General features: G+C 41.2%; 1 protein-coding gene and 1 long non-coding RNA gene across 4 annotated transcripts; one reads left to right on the top strand and one right to left on the bottom strand.

Moving 5' to 3' along the window:
• The first annotated feature begins 6,792 nt into the window (after positions 1 to 6,792).
• On the top strand, positions 6,793 to 16,196 carry LOC124119533. 2 transcript variants are annotated; one of them, XM_048385041.1, is made up of 6 exons: positions 6,793 to 7,647; positions 9,206 to 9,354; positions 11,826 to 11,882; positions 12,299 to 12,349; positions 13,369 to 13,428; positions 14,331 to 16,196. In XM_048385041.1, exons 2-6 carry the CDS (start codon positions 9,240 to 9,242, stop codon positions 14,390 to 14,392), a joined length of 345 nt encoding a protein of 114 aa, XP_048240998.1. In that variant the 5' UTR covers positions 6,793 to 7,647; positions 9,206 to 9,239; the 3' UTR covers positions 14,393 to 16,196. The 2 variants fall into 2 exon arrangements, with proteins under 2 accessions (XP_048240998.1, XP_048240997.1); XM_048385040.1 differs by having other exon boundaries at positions 6,794 to 7,647; positions 9,209 to 9,354.
• LOC125374184 lies at positions 15,027 to 20,064 on the bottom strand. 2 transcript variants are annotated; one of them, XR_007218539.1, is made up of 3 exons: positions 20,028 to 20,064; positions 19,522 to 19,569; positions 15,027 to 18,493 (listed from the first exon to the last, which is right to left on the bottom strand). It is a non-coding gene; the product is annotated as an uncharacterized LOC125374184 (long non-coding RNA). The 2 variants fall into 2 exon arrangements; XR_007218538.1 differs by lacking the exon at positions 20,028 to 20,064 and having other exon boundaries at positions 19,522 to 19,994.
• Positions 20,065 to 20,372: the final 308 nt, after the last annotated feature.

Here is a 20,372-nt window from a genome sequence, read left to right as displayed (position 1 = left end):
ATGGTTTAATTTGCCATACTGACTTCAGAAAATGCGTGATTTCATAAAAAACATGAACATGCCAAAATGTCAATTTACAAATCAATAGCGTATGCGTCCACCTCTTGTTGAGATGCAAGCAACACATCTTCGTCTCATGGAATGTACCAGGCATCGCACAAAGTCCTGTGGGACATCTGTCCATATCTGCTGGAGCATATTTCGAAAATCCTGTAGTGTCTGTGGAACACGTGGTTGACGTCGAGGGCGCCGATCCATCCCACATGTGCTCGATTGGTGAGAGAGCAGGGGAGCCAGTCTGCGAGGGGATGACATTCATGTTGTTTTGTTGAAGAGCATCCTGAACAAGTCAAGGAATATGAGGCCGGGCGTTGTCATGTTGAAAAGTAATGCATAAGCCATGACAACAGGGCCTATGATCTCGTCGCGGTAGCACTGTCCATTGAGATTTCCCTCTACCACTATCAAATGGGTCCTCTGTCATGCTGTAACCCCACCCCATACCATAACGCTGCCGCCCCCGAACCGATCTTCTTCCATGACACAATGATTGACGTAACGTTAAGCTCGACGTCGGTACACTCGAATCCGTCAATCACTGTGGCTGAGGTGAAAACGAGACTCTTCAATGAATAGAACTTGTCCCCACTGCATGGCCGCCCAGCGCTGACGCTGTCTGCACCACTGTAGACGTGCTTGACGGTTGTTTCCTGTCAACGTCTGGGAGGTCTTTTGGCGACAATCCCCGCACATCTGAAGCAACGACATACTGTTTGTGAAGATATTCGTTGAAGGCCAGGGATGCTTCTTGCAGTCACTGATGCTTGCTGGAATCAATTTCGTAGGTGTGTTGTTCAAATCCAGTTGTCTTGTCGATTATTGGATACGGATGGCCCGCCACTCTGAGGATAGTCTCTGACTGCATTCGTCTGTTGCCAACGTTGCCATAAACACCAAATGGTGTTTCTTGTGGACGTTAAATAGTCTTGCAAGATAACATTGACTCGATCCTGCTTCAAGCATACCAATGGCTCTCAGACGCTCATTTTCGGACAGTCGTGGCATTTCATAATGTTGAATAATTGCGTAATTTTGTTGTTTTTCTGAGTGGTTGTTGTCAGCACGATGCTAAACAATGCATATTAAATCCCTCAATGTACATGTTTTTATACCCATTCATGGGTATAGGAAAATGCCATTCTTCCTTTTATTAACGGCAGCTATTCATGTCTTTATTTCTGGAGTATACCACCCCTGTAGCGCTGGTGTTGCAGGCTGGCTTCCACTGTGGCACCGTCCTTGTTAACACTCCATGGTGGGTGGGGAGCAGGGTTGTTCAATAAATTTCTTTCATTATGGCTACCTCACAGTTCACTGGTTCTCGAGCAAAATCAAAGTGAAGGCATATTGATACAGACACTGTTGAATCTATACTCAGTGTTAACTTTTGGCCACAATTTCTGGTAGTTGAAGGCGTTGATGGAAAACCCCTCAAAATCAGCCCCTTCGTCGTTTCCAAATATATTCAAGGAATACATGGTTCTGTCAAGAATATAACTCGTCTCTGATCCGGTCAACTGCTTGTGGGGTGTGCACGGAGACAACAATCTCTAAATCTTCTCCAAGCACATCATTTCGCTGAGATTGTTGTCTCAGTGCAGAAAACTAGTTTTATGTCAAGGCAAATGTGCCAAATGCCTTTCAGACATGTCACAAGAGGAAAGCCTCAAGCCGTTTGATCTGTGAACAGATTTTAGAGATGGTGATAATCTTATTAAAACCCAAACGCTTTTTACATTTCCTTTAACAAAAGTGCCTTCATCCATCAAAGCTGGATATTTCAAGATTGTAGTGGATGTGTACATACCAAAACAGCTCTGTTGTTTTATATGTCAGCAATTCGGGCATGGCGCTAAGTCCTGTCGTAATTCAGCAATTTGTTCCCATTGCAGTAAGCAGCACGATGGCACTGACTGCAGAGATAACATCAAATGTGCAAACTGCACCGGTGACCAATTCTTCCTCAAAATCATGTCCCTCTTTTGTGACACAAACTAAAATCCTAAAAATCAAATATACCAACGATATCTCGTGCTCAGAAGCTAAGATAACTTTTATAAGTCAATCAACCACTCCCACCTCTTCTCTGGCCTACTCTTCTGCAGTCTCCTTTTCTGTCAAAGTTGATACAGGATGCCAAACAGCTATCAGCTGGGAATCAAATGAGCAGACAACATGATATCAAATTGATGCAGACAACACCAGCACTTCATCCAGCACTTCATTCAAATCAACTCCCTCAACATCACAAACTGAAACTGATCCTGAAACTCAATCTGGGCCAGTAAATGAAGTAGAAAGCAATGCACCACTTTCCAGAAAAGAAAGGAAACAACAAAGAAAAAACGAATCCTAGGCACTTAAACATATTAAGATGCCTTCAGCTTTGACAGTCCCTCTGGAGGTTCAAAACCCCTTTGAACCTCTTGATATGCCATTACAGCAAAGAGGAACTTCTCCAGGCTCACGATCTCCAATTGAACCCCCAAATTCCTCTCACAATATAATACAATGGCATTGTAGAGGACTTTGGAACAATTTTAATGATCTTCAGCTCTTAATTCAAGATCTTAAACCATCTACATTTTGTTTAACTTTCCTCAAAACTACTGATAAATTTGATTTAAGACAGTATGATTCTAATAACGCAACTGGAGGACCTTCTGTTCTGGTTAGGCAGGGCATCATTCACAGTCCTGTTCCTCTCAATACCCCTCCTCAGCCTGTTGCAGTACGGGTAACATTAAATATTGTTTTGACTTTGTGTTCTTTGTATGTACCACCATCATACTCTCTCCGACAGTCTGATCTTCAGGCAATGTATAACCAACTCTCTAAGAACTGTGTCATCATGAGAGATGTGAATGGTCATAACCCACTTTGGGGTAATAATGTAACCAACACAAAAGAGAAATAAATAGAGGAGGGGTTTTCTTCTTAAAAAACGAGTCATGCCTTTTTAATGATGGTTCTCACGCATATTTTCATCCTGCAATTGGATCATACTCTTGTTTGGACTTGTCAGTTGTACATTCTAATTTACTTCATGAATTTGAAAGGTCAGGCCACGATGACCCCTGTGGAAGTGACCATTTTCCTACCATTTTAAAATCAGTTACGCCACCTGATGTTCCCCAATCATCACGATGGAATTTACTAAAGCCAACTGGGCGTTATATGAAGTCCTTTGTTCTACCAAACTAAAACCTAAGTTTTTATTGATGTTCCCGACCCTATACACCTTTTCTCTGATGAACTTACTAAAATGGCTTATGAACGTATTCCGAAGTCCTCCTCAAATCCTCACATACGTAAACCATGGTTCAACAATGATTGAAAACTAGCTGGAAAGGTACAGAAAAAAAGCTGAAAAATATTTCCAGCGACATCCAATGGCCCGTAACCTCAATAAATTCAAAATTGTAAAAGCTGAATCCCGGCGCATTTTCAAACAAAACAAATGCCAATTTTGGTAAAATAATGTATCCAAGATAAATTCACGGAGGCCAATGTCCAAGGTATTGAACTTGATTCAGAAAATAAAAGATAAGGGTACTAAATCAAGCATCCACCATCTTAAAGATGGGGGTCACTTATTAACTGATACATCAGATATTGGAAATCAACTTGCTCCACATTCTTCCTTGTCTAATTATGTCCCTCAATTTCAAAAATTCAAAAAGCTGCATGAAAGGAAACCTTTAAATTTTAGTACAGATGACGGGGAAGATTACAATGAAGTCTTTTTCATTCATGAGCTCTATACTGCACTTGGGCAAGGTCTTTACACTGCTTCAGGTTCTTATAATATACATTATCAACACTTAAAACATTTACCGCCATGTTAAAACCCTTTTGATAACATTTGATAAAATCTGGACGTAAGGAGAATTTCCTTCTTCATGGCGTGAAGCTATCGTTGTTCCCATACCTGAGCCTGATCCTTCCAATTATCGACCCATTTCATTGACTACCTGCATTTGCAAAACCATGGAACGCATGGTCGATAATAGATTAACTTGGTACTTAGAATCCAATAATTTAATCATATTATATACAATGTCGTTTTCGTAAAAATAGCAGTACCATTGATCATTCAGTTTGATTGGAGTCATTCGTCAAGAATGCCATTATAAACAAACAACATGCACTGTCTAACTTTTAGAAAAAGCATATGACACAACATGGAAACACGGTATTTTAAAAGATTTACAGGATTTGGGATTGTGAAGCCGTTTGCATCAATTTATATCCAAGTTTTTAATTGACCGGCAATTTCACGTCCGCGTGGGTTCAACCCTGTCTGATCATTATAGTCAGAATCAGGGTGTCCCACATGGCAGTATTTTGTCTGTCACTTTTTTAGCATCAACATCAACAATTTATCAAAGGTTTTAAACGATTCAATTGATGGATCGTTGTTTGTGGATGACTTTAATGTTTTTTGCAATGGCAAGAACATGCATACAATTGAGAGGCAAATGCAATTGTGTTTCAATAAAATCCATAAATGGTGTCTTGAAAATTGTTTTAAACTTTCCAAATCTAAAACTAACTGTATTCATTTTTGCAGAAAATACAAACCTTACAAAGACCCAGAAAAGCAATTTAAAATTATTAGATACCATTCATCACCATTGCCTGAGGCTTTGCCTTGGTACCTTGGTGCCATCCCCAAAACACCGTCGCATAAAATTATCTTTACAGTATATCTCTAAATTACGTTTTCCTAAATCTGATCCAGTGTATGACTGTGTTTTTAATCCTCTTTACGATAACTATATAATAAAAAATCTTCTCTTAATCCACCCCTTGGAATAAGAATACAATCTGATATCTCTGCTGCGCAAATTAGTCTTGGAAACATTGCCCCAACTCAGCTTTTCTCTTCTACCCCATGGCAGTTAGTGAAGCCAGTTGCGGACCTAAACTCAAGAAATGACACTGACACTTATCAACTAATTTATCAACAGCAATATAATGAATAACGAAGAGCAAATGATACTTACAAATCTATATTTGGATCCAAGGATGGTGGTGGTTTTGCCAGTGCCACCGTCAATGGATTCAGGACTATCTCCCCCCGAGAAAACTGTTCTATTTTCACAGCAGAAGCAAATGCTATTCTAACAGCACTAAATTATATCGACAACCAAACTAAACATAAAGACTCTCTTTCTCTTTCTCTCTCGCGTCTTCCACACATCCTTTTTTAATAGAAATTATTGAATTGTTTAATCATCTTACTACTGGCAATTACGACATCATTTTCTGTTGGTTACCCAGCCATGTTTGAATCACTGGGAACACAATGGCCGATGCTGCTGCGAAGGCAGCACTCAACAAATCTGTGACACCACTTCTTGTCCCATACAGCAATTTCAAACCTGTAATTAGATATGTTACATCCGAGATCTGATGCAAAAGAAGTAGGACACCCAGGTAGGTATAAATAAATTACATGATATTAAACCAAATATCGGATACACCTACTTGGGTTGTCAGTCCAGATTTAAAGAGGTCATTTTACGACGATGTCGTATTGGCCATACTCGTTACACAAATGAATATCTGTTGAAAGGTGAGGATCCTTCATCCTGTATCCCTTGTGATGAGAGAATCACAGTCAAGCATGTCCTGCTTAACTGGAGTGATTTTTTCCATCACAAGGGATCAGTTTTTCAAAGCTCCATCTTTAAAGTATCTTTTTAACAATATAACCTCTCATTTAATCCCTAGTATTTTTAAAAGAAATAGAACTGTTAAATAATTCTTGATACATGTGTTTTGTAATAAATAAATGATTTTTAAATATTGGTAGAATGAATTAGATAACTAAGATTGATAGTGGCTGTACCTCGAAGGGGATTGAAGTAGTGTAAAAGGATTGTCCCCCGGAGATGGTACGTAAGTCCACGTCAGTCACAGTATATTTATTACTGCCACGGTTTTAATAGCAGAAAATGTGTTCTTTTAATTTGGCTAAATTGACAGTTATCACCAACACCTGAAGGGTGCTTGGGTTTATGCAGGAAGCTAAAGTACTGTAAGTACCTATGGTCCCCAGTATGGTGATCTACCTTCAGTTGCTGCTGATCTATAGTTCTTTTTTATAATGTTTTGTCCGGTCTACTGATGTCATTTTATGTTTCTATGCTAGTTTTAAATCATAATCTGTGATAAGTCTTGTTATTGTACTGGCCCGTTGTTGACAGTTTTTTTTATAGTTTACATGTATTTATTGTATATATAACCTTTGAAAGTCACGATATGGCTGAAATATAGCCGATGTGACCCCAAAATTTAACTAACTCACTCACTCCTATAGAGGGGAAAGTCAGACGGTCCACGTCCTATAGAAGGTAAAGTCAGATGGTCCACGTCCTATAGAGAGGAAAGTCAGACGGTCCACGTCCTATAGAGAGGAAAGTCAGACGGTCCACGTCCTATAGAAGGTAAAGTCAGATGGTCCACGTCCTATAGAGAGGAAAGTCAGACGGTCCACGACCTATAGAGGGGAAAGTCAGACGGTCCACGTCCTATAGAGAGGAAAGTCAGACGGTCCACGTCCTATAGAGGGGAAAGTCAGACGGTACGCGTCCTATAGAGTGGAAAGTTAACGGGCGACATGCTTTAAAGGTGTCCTAATTTTAGTGTACCTCACAAATACTTGCATTACATATGCCTCTTATTGTGTGCGAGAAGGCCACGTCGTCTCTGATGCAGAACCGAACGTCCCTGACAGATAGTGAGGAGACTGTTTGTGTCTAACACACCAATAAGGGATACCCTGCTGTTGTCAGAAGGGATACAGTGCTGTTGTCTAAGTGGATGCTGCTTGTGCTGTCGAAAAGTATACACTTTTGTTGCCAACAGTGAGCAGTGAAACACTTGTGGCTTATTTATGGATATTCCGCTATTGTCTATGGAAATGGTCTGATGTTGTTTAAAGGAATATTCTGTTGTCGTTGACAGGATATAGAGGAAAACATGAAGCAGATAAGTGTGTGATGTGCCGCAGGTTGAATAGGACAGGATAACGAGTTTATGTTTAGGAAGTAGTGATATGTTATAGACGACACATTCAAAGATGTGACTTGTTATGTGTTCAAGGCGGGACGAGCGACAAGCTATAGTTGGGAAGGTGGGATGGGCGACATGCTATAGAGGAAAGTCAGATGGTCCTCGTCCTATAGAGAGGAAATTGAACGGGCGACATGCTATAAAGGTGTTGTAATGTCGTGTACCTCACAAATACGTGCACTACACATGCTACCTATTGTGTGCGAGAAGGCCACGTCGTCTCTGATGCAGAACCGAGCGTAACTGAGAGATAGTGAAGAGACTGTTTGCGTCTAACACACTGATAAGGGATACCCTGCTGTTGTAAGAAGAGATACAGTGCTGTTGTCTAAGCGGATGCTGTTTGTGCTGTCGAAAAGTATACACTTCTGTTGCCAACAGTGAGCAGTGAAACACTTGTGGCTTCTTTAAGGATATTCCGCTATTGTCTATGGAAATGGTCTGATGTTGTTTAAAGGAATATTCTGTTGTCGTTGACAGGATATAGAGGAAAACACACGGCAGGTAAGTGTTTGATGTGCTGCAGGTTGAATAGGACAGGATAACGAGTTTATGTTCAGGATGTAGTGATATGTTATAGACGACACATTCAAAGATGTGACTTGTTATGTGTTAAAGGCGGGACGAGCAACAAGCTTTAGTTGGGAAGATGGGATTTGCGACATGCTATAGTGGGAAAGGTGCGTTTATGAGGCGGGACAGGATGACTCCCTAATGCAAAACAGAACACGCCGTCATTTAAATCGACATGACCTACCCAGTTTCATCTTTGTGGAGTGAAGACATTGATATGCATACATTGGGTGGCCTAGTGTAAAATACACCGGTTGAGTACAAATGACTACAACCAGCGTGTAGAGTTCTCCAAGTAACCCGCTCGGCTCTATTTACTAACCCCGCTGTGAGACAATCTAATGTCACCATTTTACTTCCTTGTTGCGGGTAGAGCTCGTATTGCATAGTCCTGTTTATCATCCTTCTTAAGGGCCGCGGAACTACAGAACCGGGCCCTTGATGAGTGTTGGTAAAATTCCAAAAACATTACGTGCACATATGTCATGCTTCACTTGCCGTAAGTGTCTTGATAAGAGGGAACTCCTTAATGTGGGTACAGTTTACAAACAGGTGGACATAATGATTGTTTTGCATGTTAAATTTGCTAAACGAAGGTTGCTGACGTCTGTGATATTGGTCAGTGGGGAATATAGGACTTGTGTTTCGTATCTAAACTGTTCAACTGTTTCAGTAATGAACTTATCAAGAGAAACCAAGACTCAGACCAGCTCAAGATTCAGGACCGTCCAATTTATCTCCTTTCCGAAAGAACACTCTAATCCGCTAATTTAACTAAATCTGGTGAAAAATAAAATGTGTCGCTAGATGAGAACAGTCCTATATAAAGGTGATTAAGTGAGTGAATGTTGTTCAGCGCCGTAGTCAGTGAAACTCTAACCATATCTGACCTGAACAGAAACAACAGTGATTGAAAGCAAGAGGACTGATCCGCACCATCCGTAGTCAAAACATGAAGGAAACACACCACCCAAACCCCTATTTAATAAGCCATGCATTCTGTTACGACCGCACAAGTGGCACATGTCGTCATAAAGTTTGGATGATGCAATTCTGAAATGTCAACATTGAAAGTCGTAATACCTTCCTCTCATGAAGAGCTGTTAATGTTAATATCCAATCTGCATTGTACTATGGGCTTTGGTGCCTAAATGGCAGAAGAAACTCTTTGTCTGTTTCAGAAGGCGTATCCCCAGGTTTTTGTTAAATCGCAAGCATTATCTTTGCATAAAGAGCAAAGTGAATATTATTTTATGGAGTGCATCCTAGAATTCAACTGAATCATTTTTAAATTTGCCCCCCCCCCCTTCCCCCCCCCACCCCCCCCCCCCCCCCCCCCCACCCCCCCCGATGAAGCACGTTCCATTTTGTTTATCAGGGTCATTGCGTAATAGAAGGGCTTGTCAGTTATAGCTACAGTGTGGAGGTCAAATTTGCGTAAATGCTTAACTGTTTAATAACATGCAGACTAATTTGTTTGTATTATTAGCAGAAGTTGATTCCTGCAGTGGACCAACGGAACCATGGATAGAAAATATGTCATAGCAATTGCTGTATGTGTGACTGTGATAGTCGTCATCATCATCATCGTCGTTGTCGTCGTGGCTCTGTTAATCAGACGTCGGAGGAGGGTTGTTCGTAAGTACTGACTATAGGTACTGGTTGTAGGACTTATATTGTATACCCAAAGCACACGACCTCACAAAACTAAACCCTAAAAGAAACCCTACTGTGCTTTGACTTTGTAGTCACCATAGAATCAATATTTATAATTTGGCACCGAACACTTTTGCACGAGGTTTCAATTTAAAATACGAAGGTATCGATTCTACAGCGAGACGACCTCAAATTTTAACCACAGGAAGTTAATCGCCATTATACAATGACTTAGAACGCTTTATAACGTGTTTTGACACGTGTCATTACACATAGGTACATCGTTCCGCTATCCTACTGTGGCAATTATTACAGAGGTCCAAATTAAAATACACATATTCTTAACTACTTCATAATAACGCTTGTAAACACATACATGTTGTTTGACCCTGCAACGATGTTTTAATTTCATCGCAACCTGTAGCATACCACCATTGCATCATGTGCCTGGACCCAACTAAGTGGTTTCATGGAAAACAATATTGTATAATTATTCAATTAAGTAAGGATAAGAATTTGTGGATGAACAACTTCTTTATTGCAATTTAGAGCGACGTTTCGGTGTAGGTTCTAACACCGTTAGCACTTGCTTGATAACGGTGTTAGAACCTACACTGAAACGTCGCTCGTAACAAAGAAGTTGTTCATCCATAAATTCTTATCCTTACTTAGTACTCCAACTTCTAAATGCCTATCAAAGAAGTAATTATTCACTTGCTTGTTTCACGGTTTATTTCAAATGAAGAAAAGACGCTAAAAAAAATGTTTCTCAACACACTCTATTATGAACATATTCTGTTATTTATTTCACATTTGTGTATGTCTTATTAGTGACCCCTTTTAAATAATAGTTATTCAACGTAACTACCTCTCCACTCCGAACTTGAGGTGTCTGAGCTTGGCCTACGTCGCGGTTACTCGTCACTACTATCAGTAGCTGCCAAAGTAATTGTTGACAGTCTCTGTCCCGCTGACAAGCTGCAGGGAGCCAGACAACCCCGATCTATGATGTTGTTCAACACTGACCTATAGTTTTACAGAGAATGAGCCTGATGGTCCAACGTGATTGTCAACGGTAACACCTTGACTGAAGGACGACTACCGTTTTTAGGCCCAAGCAGCATTGTATGACATGAAGGATTCTTTACTTTAGTGTTGTGACAGTTTCATGATTCAACGGGATTCGACGCCGGCATGAGAAAAACGTGTGACTTCGAGTTAATGTTTTTATGGGTTACGACCACCGTTGAAGTGAACATTAAAAGAGAGTCAGTGAGTGAGTATGGTTTTACGCCGCTTTTAGCAATATTCCTGCAATATCACGGCGGAAAGGGCTTCACACATCGTACCTATTTCGGGAATCGAACCCGGGTCTTCGGCGGGTCGAGCCAACGCTTTAACCACAAGGCTAACCGACCGATCCTAAATCAATAGGAAGAGCTGTTAAATGAGTCTGCAAGCATGGTTTAACGCCGCTTTTAGCAATATTCCAGCAATATCACGGCGGGGGACACTACATATGAGCTTCACACATTGTACCCATGTGGGAAACGAACCCGGGTTGTCTTCGTGACGAACGAACGCTTTGACCACTAGGCTAGTCACTAGTCACTAGTCACTTATGTACTCTCGTTGATAGTGAGGGTGTGGGGAATATTTAAAACTCCTGCCATTAATAATTGGTTTGCTGATGGTATTTCCTTCTCTCAGGCAACAACAATCCCTTCCCCTTCAGATTGTTGTATTTGATAAAAAGATAGATGCCCTTGACATATTATAATGAAACAGGTATGAAAGTAAATCTCGAAAAATATAGTCATATTATTTTGACATGGTGTTCTACTTCGCTCTTATGAGAAATGGTATGTAAGGGTGAAATTATTGACTCATGGTACAAACACTAAGGCTTAACAACCAATAATTAAAATGGAGAGAAATTTCTATTTCAAAAACATATGCTACCAAAGGGGCACCATTAGGCTTCCGCACATATAAACTTGGTCGTGGGATGCCATGAAACTGTATTCATCATCAGTGGAATATATAGTAAATATGATGATTTCTTACGGATGAACGCGTGGTTTCTTTATCCTATAAAGTTAAATACTATTGGGGGATATCGGGCAGGCTAGTGGTTAAAGCGTTGGCTCGAAGACCCTAGTTCGATTCCCGGCATGGGTACAATATGTGAAGCCCATTTCTGGTGTCCCCCGCCGCGATATTGCTGGAATATTGCTAAAAGCGGCGTAAAATCAAACTCACTCACTCACTAAATACTACATAGAAAAAGCACATAAACCCCTTCACTTTTCAAGTGGAAAGTTACATCTAATCATTTAAATTTTATAATCATATTCCGAATAGAGACCAGAGGACATCATTAAAGAAAGATTCCTACTTTATATATGTATCAGACAATGATAGAATTAACAATTGACCAATTCTTTTTCTAGGTAGACAACGACCACGACCACAGAGCTCAGTTTCTGTTGAGAGCACCGTTCAAGTTAGTAAGTATGAATGAATATGTATTTTGTTTTGTTTTGTGATTAACAAATATTCTATTTGCAAACATAATGGAAAGACTAATTGAGTGAAGCTTTGCCCATCCTGCCAGAACTACCTTCAGTGTCTTCACTGTGCCGAATGAATGAGTGAGTGAGTGAGTTTGATTTTACGCGGCTTTTAGCAATATTCCAGCAATATCACGGCGGGGGACACCAGAAATCGGCTTCACACATAGTACCTGTGTTGGAAATCGAACCCGGGTCTTCGGCGTGACGAGCGAACGCTTCAACCATTAGGCTACCTGACCGCCCTTGAGAAATAGTAAGAAAACAACGTGATAATATTGATTGATATTATGTGAAGCTCTGCTGATTGTAATAAGCTGTACATTGTGCGAATGCTCTGTTTTTTTGTCCAGGGGCAGCAAAGAATTATCGAATCAGCCGCGATGACATCGTGGAGAGATCAGGTATGCGGTTATATCACAGTTTAGATGTCATATGAAGCACTTCACATAGTTTGGATCTCGCCTGAAGATGTTTACACAGCTGATATCCAATCTAAAATATTCATGCTGCTGAGATCTCATCTAAAGTTGTTAAGACAGTTGATATCTCACCTAAAATATTGATAACGCTGAGATCTTATCTAAAGTTGTTAAGACGGCTGGTATCTCACCTAGTAATATTCATACCCCTGAGATCTCGTCTAAAATTGAGATCACAGTTGAGATCACGCCTCAAGTCGTTCACAAAGTTGAAGTCACAACTGAATCTGCTCACACGGATTTTACATTCAAACAATGTCTAGTACAGAGGGAATACCTGAGATCTTAACATGATCAGACAAGTAGGTCTCTTCTACTGACGTTAGGTACCCGATTAGAATGTGTGCGCACTGTGCATGACCATGACTCGATTATATAAAGACCCGGTGTAATAGGCTCAAACGACTCCCCTTAAATTTGACTCTTGAGTCATATGGGCCTAGGCTCAAATGACTCCCCTAGCCAGGCTCAAAACACTCCCTCTAGGCTCATCTAACTCCCCTACTGGGACCAAATGACTCCCTTTGCTTTGCATTAAAATGATTACAGAAAAGATCAAACATATCTTGTATTATAAAGGTTTTCAACCCCTCTTCCTCAATTTCTATTCTGAAAATGTCAGGTTAAGAACACTCCCCATTAGTGTATGTCAGATGTTTTAGTACCAGTTATTTTATTACGGTTTTATATTTAACTTTATTTGGAAAATCTCCAGGTTCCTCTCTTAAATCACTATACTTTTCTTAACCTATAATCTGATTTCAGAATACTCCCGGCGTTAAATCTTTGACGATAAAACGGCAACCTTCATTGCGGCCGTAGGTTTCTTGATAGCTTGCATAGTGGAGCATAATTTTTAACATAAGGGCTACGACACTCTTTACAGGTCATTAGTCATTCCGATGAACACCGTATAATAACACACCACCCTTCTGTTACAGGAAAAGACGACATGGAGCTGAAAGGCGTGACCAACAGCCCGACAGGGGAGGCAATCACAGGTAACATAATTTACCATACCTCCATGTCAGAATGATGAGATCTGATTGGTCCACGTGATCTTGTTAAAATGTGTATCCAGCCTTGGAGGGAAATTAATTTCTCAGCTGGAGAATAAATGCCTTATACCCCGCCACGAGCACAACAGGCTGCACGTGGATTTCTGAGAGGCAGAACAAATCTCTCATACCCTGCTTAGAAGCAAAAAGCCGCATGCTTTTTTCGCGTCAATGTCAATATGGCACGAGTTAATATCAGCTGTTTTCTATCAATTATGAATTTGTTTTAATTCGTTTAGTTTAGCATGTAAAACATGTCGGTAAGATACATTCGTTGCAGCAGGATCAAGAGGGGTCCTATGTGTCTTTTGCGTCCCGCGTCAGGTTTTATGACATTGCGACATAATATTGACATTGCCCCCGGCTCGTGGTATAAAATCTAACGCGGATTTGTTTAAATAATATAGAATGTTGGCAAAGTACATAAAAATGTTAAACCCTCTTAATGCAGACAAGTAAGCACCTTTACCCTGTATGGTTGACATGACGGGGTATACCTAAACCCCAGTAACCGATTCTTGTCGGATAGGCATCTGGCAAGTTCATTGTTTAGGCGCTGTGCGTCCCTTGGGCACGCCAGAAACCTATGATTGTGGGTTCGAATCCCGGTTTGCCCCTATTATGTTTCTAGGTTTGTCAGCACCATACCCGTGCTCGTGGGTTTCACCGAAGTGGTAAACGTCTGTGACCTGCAGCACTTCGGGCTTTCCTCCCACATTAAGCTGACACGCCGTGATATAACTGGAATACTGTTAAAAGCGGCGTTAAACCCAACTCACTCACTCACTCACTCATTAATTAAACCTGCTACATTGAAATGACTGATTGTCCTTCTCTGTTGTCAGCTATGTGTCCCCCGACACCTCCAGTTGGTGGAGCCTCTCCACCGCGTCTCGATCCCATATAACGCCGGGACAATCTCACAACCAGCATCTACTGCACAGCACCTGCACCATCAACTACATCAGGAAGTGCACAGACGTCAGAAATTGAGAATCGACACGCTACAATGCCTTAAGATTTGACGTCAACAATGTATATCGTGTGTATGACTATATGCAGGTCTTCCGTTTAGGTTGACGTAATTGATGTACACATACGTAGTGCCCATATAGAATAAACCGATAATGTAGATGATAAATGGGATACAAGAGGAAAGGCTACAATGCACCAAAGGATGTTGTCGAGTTACAATAAGGGATGTGCCGATGTGGTTTTGTAGTAGTTTTGTAATTGGTGTATCCCACACAGGTCTGTACAAATGCAGCTTATACAATTTTAAAATGAGTGTTTTTTGTGTATATATAATCAGCAATTTTCCTTCTGTATCACGATGGCCTGTTATTACATCAAGTCAAGACAAACCAGTGATTGATATCATGAGCAACGTCCAACGCCGTCGGGTATCATCACACGCAATCGACCAGTCCAGTCCAGTCCTATCCATCCGACCCACATTTAGTCGTCTCATACAAAAACAACAATAGAGTGCTGGGGACCAATAGAAACTGTGACAAAATAGATTCTTTTTTTCAAATTAGAACAAACGCACCGATACAGTTTTATGAGGATCATATCACAAATATTCAGTAAAAGCTGTGCATTGCACATATGAATACAACGTGTGCTGTTTGCATTTGTTTCTCCAGTGAGGAAAAATATACAGTTCATATACTCTGCAAAAAAAGAAACGCAAATGTAAAAAGAAATCGTAAAATTCTGTCACAGTGTTGCCGACATCCATACAAAATTATATCAAACATGAATGTGTACATTTCTTCATGGATTGGGATTGAATTGTGTGGAAACTAGTGTGGAATGAGGTACTGCAGACATTTGGTGACAAGATGGAAAATCGCAACCACGTGAGAGCCTGGTGCCGAAACACACCAATATGACATGCACGTTCAACGTAACTCGTTTGGTAATAAAATCGTTGGGATGCGTAAGATATCAGCCCAGACTGAGGAACTGTTTACGCGCTGAAGGTATTCGCGCTAGATGACCAGTTCGGGTGTCATTTTGACGGAGCTCCATCGTCGACTGCGACGTCAAGGTGCGATGGAGACAAATTTGTTTTAGTGACGAATCACGTTTTATGCTTCGCCGTGTGGATGGTAGGCGTCGTGTTTACACGGGGAACGTTATACACGAAACTGCATACAGGAAGTGGACAGATTTGGTGGTGGAAGTGTGCCGATGTGGGCAGCCATCTCCTGCACTGGTAGAACAGACTTGGTGCAAGTTCCTGGGAACTTAACGGCACAGCGTAACACGGATGAGATTCTTCGACCACACGTCATTTTCAAACAAGACAACGCCTGACCTCACAGTAGTCAACAAGACTGACAACAGCCTTCAATAGGAATAACACCATCCAGATCCTGCGATGGCCCTCCAGGTCTCCAGAATAAAACCCAGTCGAACATTTATGAGATGCACTGGATCAACGACTGCGAGCACATCAGCAACACCCACATGCCATCCGACAGTTGGCACAAGCACTGCAGGTAGAATGGGTGAACAGTTCCCCAGGCCAGAATTCGGTAACTGATTTCTTCCATGGGACGACGATGCCGGTCAGTTTTGGACTCTAATGGTGGCGTAGACGATATGTAGAACAGATGACCTTGAACATCTACTGTGTGCCAATTTTGAACATTCGATTACAATCTGTTGATTTTTATATGATGCATAAAATATAAAACTTTTGCGGTTTTTTTTGCAGAGTTTATATACACAATGGATGCAGCCCTGAAAACAATTGTAATGAAACTAAGTACAAATACCCCTAAACATCTCAGAGCACGGATACTTTCGAGTGAAATCATTCAATCAGTCAGCTATACTCAGATATATGACGGCGATCTGTAAATAATCGTGTCTGGACCAAATAATCAAGTGATTGATATTACGAGGTGCGGTCAACACCGTCGGAGTATGACACGCCATTAACCCAGACTACCGATCTGTCAAGTCGCCTCTTACGATCCGCATCGGGTGCTGGAGACCAAGTGTATCCCGGCATCTACGCGGGACAATGTGTGCATGTGAACAGGAATGTTGCAGTATCTGTCTGCCATACGTTTCAGACAGTCCACACTACTAATAGTCCACACGACAACCAATAGTTAACCCGACCCTTCCTTTTAGAAAAAAACAACAAAACAGTTGTCGCCAACACAAACTGCCATAAAGCAAATATGAAGAATTGAACTATTAGACATCATAATGAACTTTCAGATACATAATATATAAACAAGCACCAGAACTGAACAGGCGACTTCGCGTCTTTGGTTACTAGAAGTTCTCTGCATAGTGTCTTTTGCTGTAGGCGGCGCTGAACAACAAACAAACAAACAAGTACATATTTATATATATATTTTTATAATATCATATCATATATACACAAACACACACACACACACTTATACACGCACAAACACACTCACACATACACACATTATACATCGATAATAACCTTTCTTGTAACTGGACACACAAACAGTACATCGATAACATCTTTCTGGGAACCCGACTCACATACACTACATCGACAACATCCTTTTGCTAAACTCGACACACATACAGTACTTTGAAAACATCCTTTGTTGTAACTCAACACACATAGTACTTCGAAAACATCCTTTGTTGTTACTCGACACTCATACAGTGCATCGACAACATCCTTTCTCGAAACTTGACACATATACAGCACATTGATAACATCCTTTCTCAAAACTCAACACACATACAGTACTTTGATAACATAGTTTGTAGAAACTCAACACACATACAGTACATCGACAACATCCTTTCTCGAAACTCGACACACGTACAGAACTTCGATAACATCCTTTCTCAAAACCTGACACAGGAACAGTACTTCGATAACATCCTTTCTCGAAACTTGACACACACACAGTACATCGACAATATACTTTCTCGAAACTGGATACACGTGCAGTACTTCGATCACATTCTTTGTTGCAACTTTGCACACACACGGTACATCGATAACATTCTTTGTGGTCGCTCGACACGCAAACGGTTCATCGTTAACATTCTTTGTTGCAACTTGACACACACACGGTACATCGATAACATTCTTTGTGGTTGCTCGACACGCAAACCGTACATCGATAACAAACTTAGTTGCAACCCGACACATATACAGCACATCGATAACATCCTTTGTGGTAGCTGAACACACACAGTAGTACATCGGCAATACTCTTTGTTGTAACTCCACACAGGTTCAATACATCAGTAATATCCTCTGTTGTGTGATCGCCTTTCCTTGTACATTCAATTAACATTTTCAACTCAACATAAACATAGCACATCGATTTAAACTGTATGGCCGCCGCGTATGTGTGCATATATGTACCTTAGAAACCTCGACGAATAACCGATCTGTATAGTTGCCGTCAAATCATATAACATCCACCTCTGCTGTCTTGGAGGCCCTGGTGGCTGCACATCAGGTAACCAACTCCACTGGAGAAGTTCCTGGAGAGAGTTAATGACTTCTGACTTTGTTGTCGCTATACACAAACAACGTGTGGATTTCCCAAGCCAGTGCTCTGGACCAGTCGTCGTCAAATCATATCACGTTCAAGGTCTCTGAGCTTCGGGTGCCTTCATGCTGTCACATCCGGGTTCATTTGTCAAAGGTCATGACGAGTTCGCTGACGCCTGACACTGTTGTCACTTCACGACACTTATCCATCATCACACGCACCTATTCAAAACATGATCTGTTTTAATATGCACACATACAATGTGAACTGTCACGTCCAAGCAGTTGTCACGTGTCAACACACACGTGTCATGGGTGCAGTTCTTGCTATACTGGGGACAATGTCTGACGTCTATGCAGTTCATGATACAGTTGATTGTGCAGGTGCTGTGCAGTAGATGCTGGTGGTGAGCTTGGCCCGGCGTTATATGGGATCGAGACGCGGGGGAGCGACTCCACCAACTGGAGGTGTCGGGGGGCACATAGCTGACAACAGAGAGAAGTGATCAGTCATTTTAATGTAGCAGGTTCAGTGAATGGACCCAACATAGTGAGGAATTATCATTGAGAGCCCTACAACATTGGTGAACTACCAGTGAGAGCCCTACCACATTGGTGAACTACCATTGAGCGCCTTACAACATTGATGAACTACCAGTGAGAGCCCTACAACAGTGGTGAACTATCATTGAGAGCCCTACAACATTGGTGAACTACCAGTGAGAGCCCTACAACATTGGTGAACTACCATTAAGAGCCCTACAACATTGATGAACTATCATGGAGAGCCCTACAGCATTGGTGAACTACCATTGAGAGCCCTACAACATTGATGAACTACCATTAAGAGCCCTACAACAGTGAGGAACTATCATTTAGAGCCCTACAACATTGGGGAACTACCATTGAGAGCCCTACAACAGAGAGGAACTATCATGGAGAGCCCTACAGCATTGGTGAACTACCATTGAGAGCCCTACAACATTTGTGAACTACCATTAAGAGCCCTACAACATTGATGAACTATCATGGAGAGCCCTACAGCATTGATGAACTATCATGGAGAGCCCTACAACATTGATGAACTATCATGGAGAGCCCTACAACAGTGAGGAACTATCATGGAGAGCCCTACAGCATTGGTGAACTACCATTGAGAGGCCTACAACAGTGAGGAACTATCATGGAGAGCCCTACAGCATTGGTGAACTACCATTGAGAGCCCTACAACATTTGTGAACTACCATTAAGAGCCCTACAACATTGGTGAACTATCATGGAGAGCCCTACAGCATTGGTGAACTACCATTGAGAGCCCTACAACATTTGTGAACTACCATTAAGAGCCCTACAACATTGGTGAACTATCATGGAGAGCCCTACAGCATTGGTGAACTACCATAGAGAGCCCTACAACATTGATGAACTACCATTGAGAGCCCTACAACAGTGAGGAACTATCATGGAGAGCCCTACAACATTGATGAACATTGAGAACCCGACATCATGTTTACCTTTATCTTTTTCACCTTGAATGCCTTTCAGCTCCAAGTCGTCTTTTCCTGCAAGATATCAGTAATGTCTTAGTATTGTTAGCTCAGATTTCACACTGAATGCCCGAAATATTGTTTAACCGTTGTTTCAAGAAACACATCTTGGCGGCAACGGAAGTGACCTGTTGTATGGAGACTGGACCATGCACAATCTGGACACGTTCTAATCCAAGATGTTGCGTATTCGCTGTGTAATCTCCATCGTTTGCATGTAAACTCCATGTGGGGAGCGCAGCTGTTTGTACAGCTTCAGACGCAATTTTAACTTTGTGAACAACTTGGAGGTCTCAGTTTATTGGCTAACTTTTATACGAGATCCGAACTGAGTGAAAAGATTTAACTCTGAGATTAGCTTCTGGCGAGATCCGAACTGAGTGAATAGACTGAACTCTGATATTAGTTTCTGGCCAGATCTAAACTGGGTGAAAGCATCAGATGAAATCTTACCGTGTGATATAACGACTTACCTGATCTCTCTTCGATGTCATCGCGGCTAATTCGGTAGAAACAGAGCATTCGCAAGATGTGTACGCTGTGGTTTTACAAAGCTACATGTGTATTTTCTCACAATTATTCAGGGTGTTTGATTCAATCTACCTGGTTATTGTCTGAAACAAAGCCTCGTAACTTGGAGACAAGGAAGGTAGATCTGACAGGATATATTTTTCACCAAATGATTTATGTCGGCAGATGAAAAAAATTATAAATCAATAGCATCACATTAAAATGTTATTTATGTATACTGTCTCGTTGTGTCAAAGTTCAACCATCATCACTTCTCGTGATACAACGGCGCAAGGCGCCATATTTTG

This window comes from Haliotis rufescens, unplaced genomic scaffold (genome assembly GCF_023055435.1).
Source record: "Haliotis rufescens isolate VD_foot unplaced genomic scaffold, xgHalRufe1.0.p SCAF_53, whole genome shotgun sequence".
Lineage (NCBI taxonomy): Eukaryota > Metazoa > Mollusca > Gastropoda > Lepetellida > Haliotidae > Haliotis > Haliotis rufescens.
Note: the sequence above shows the minus strand (reverse complement) of the source record. Positions and strands in the feature narration are given on the sequence as shown.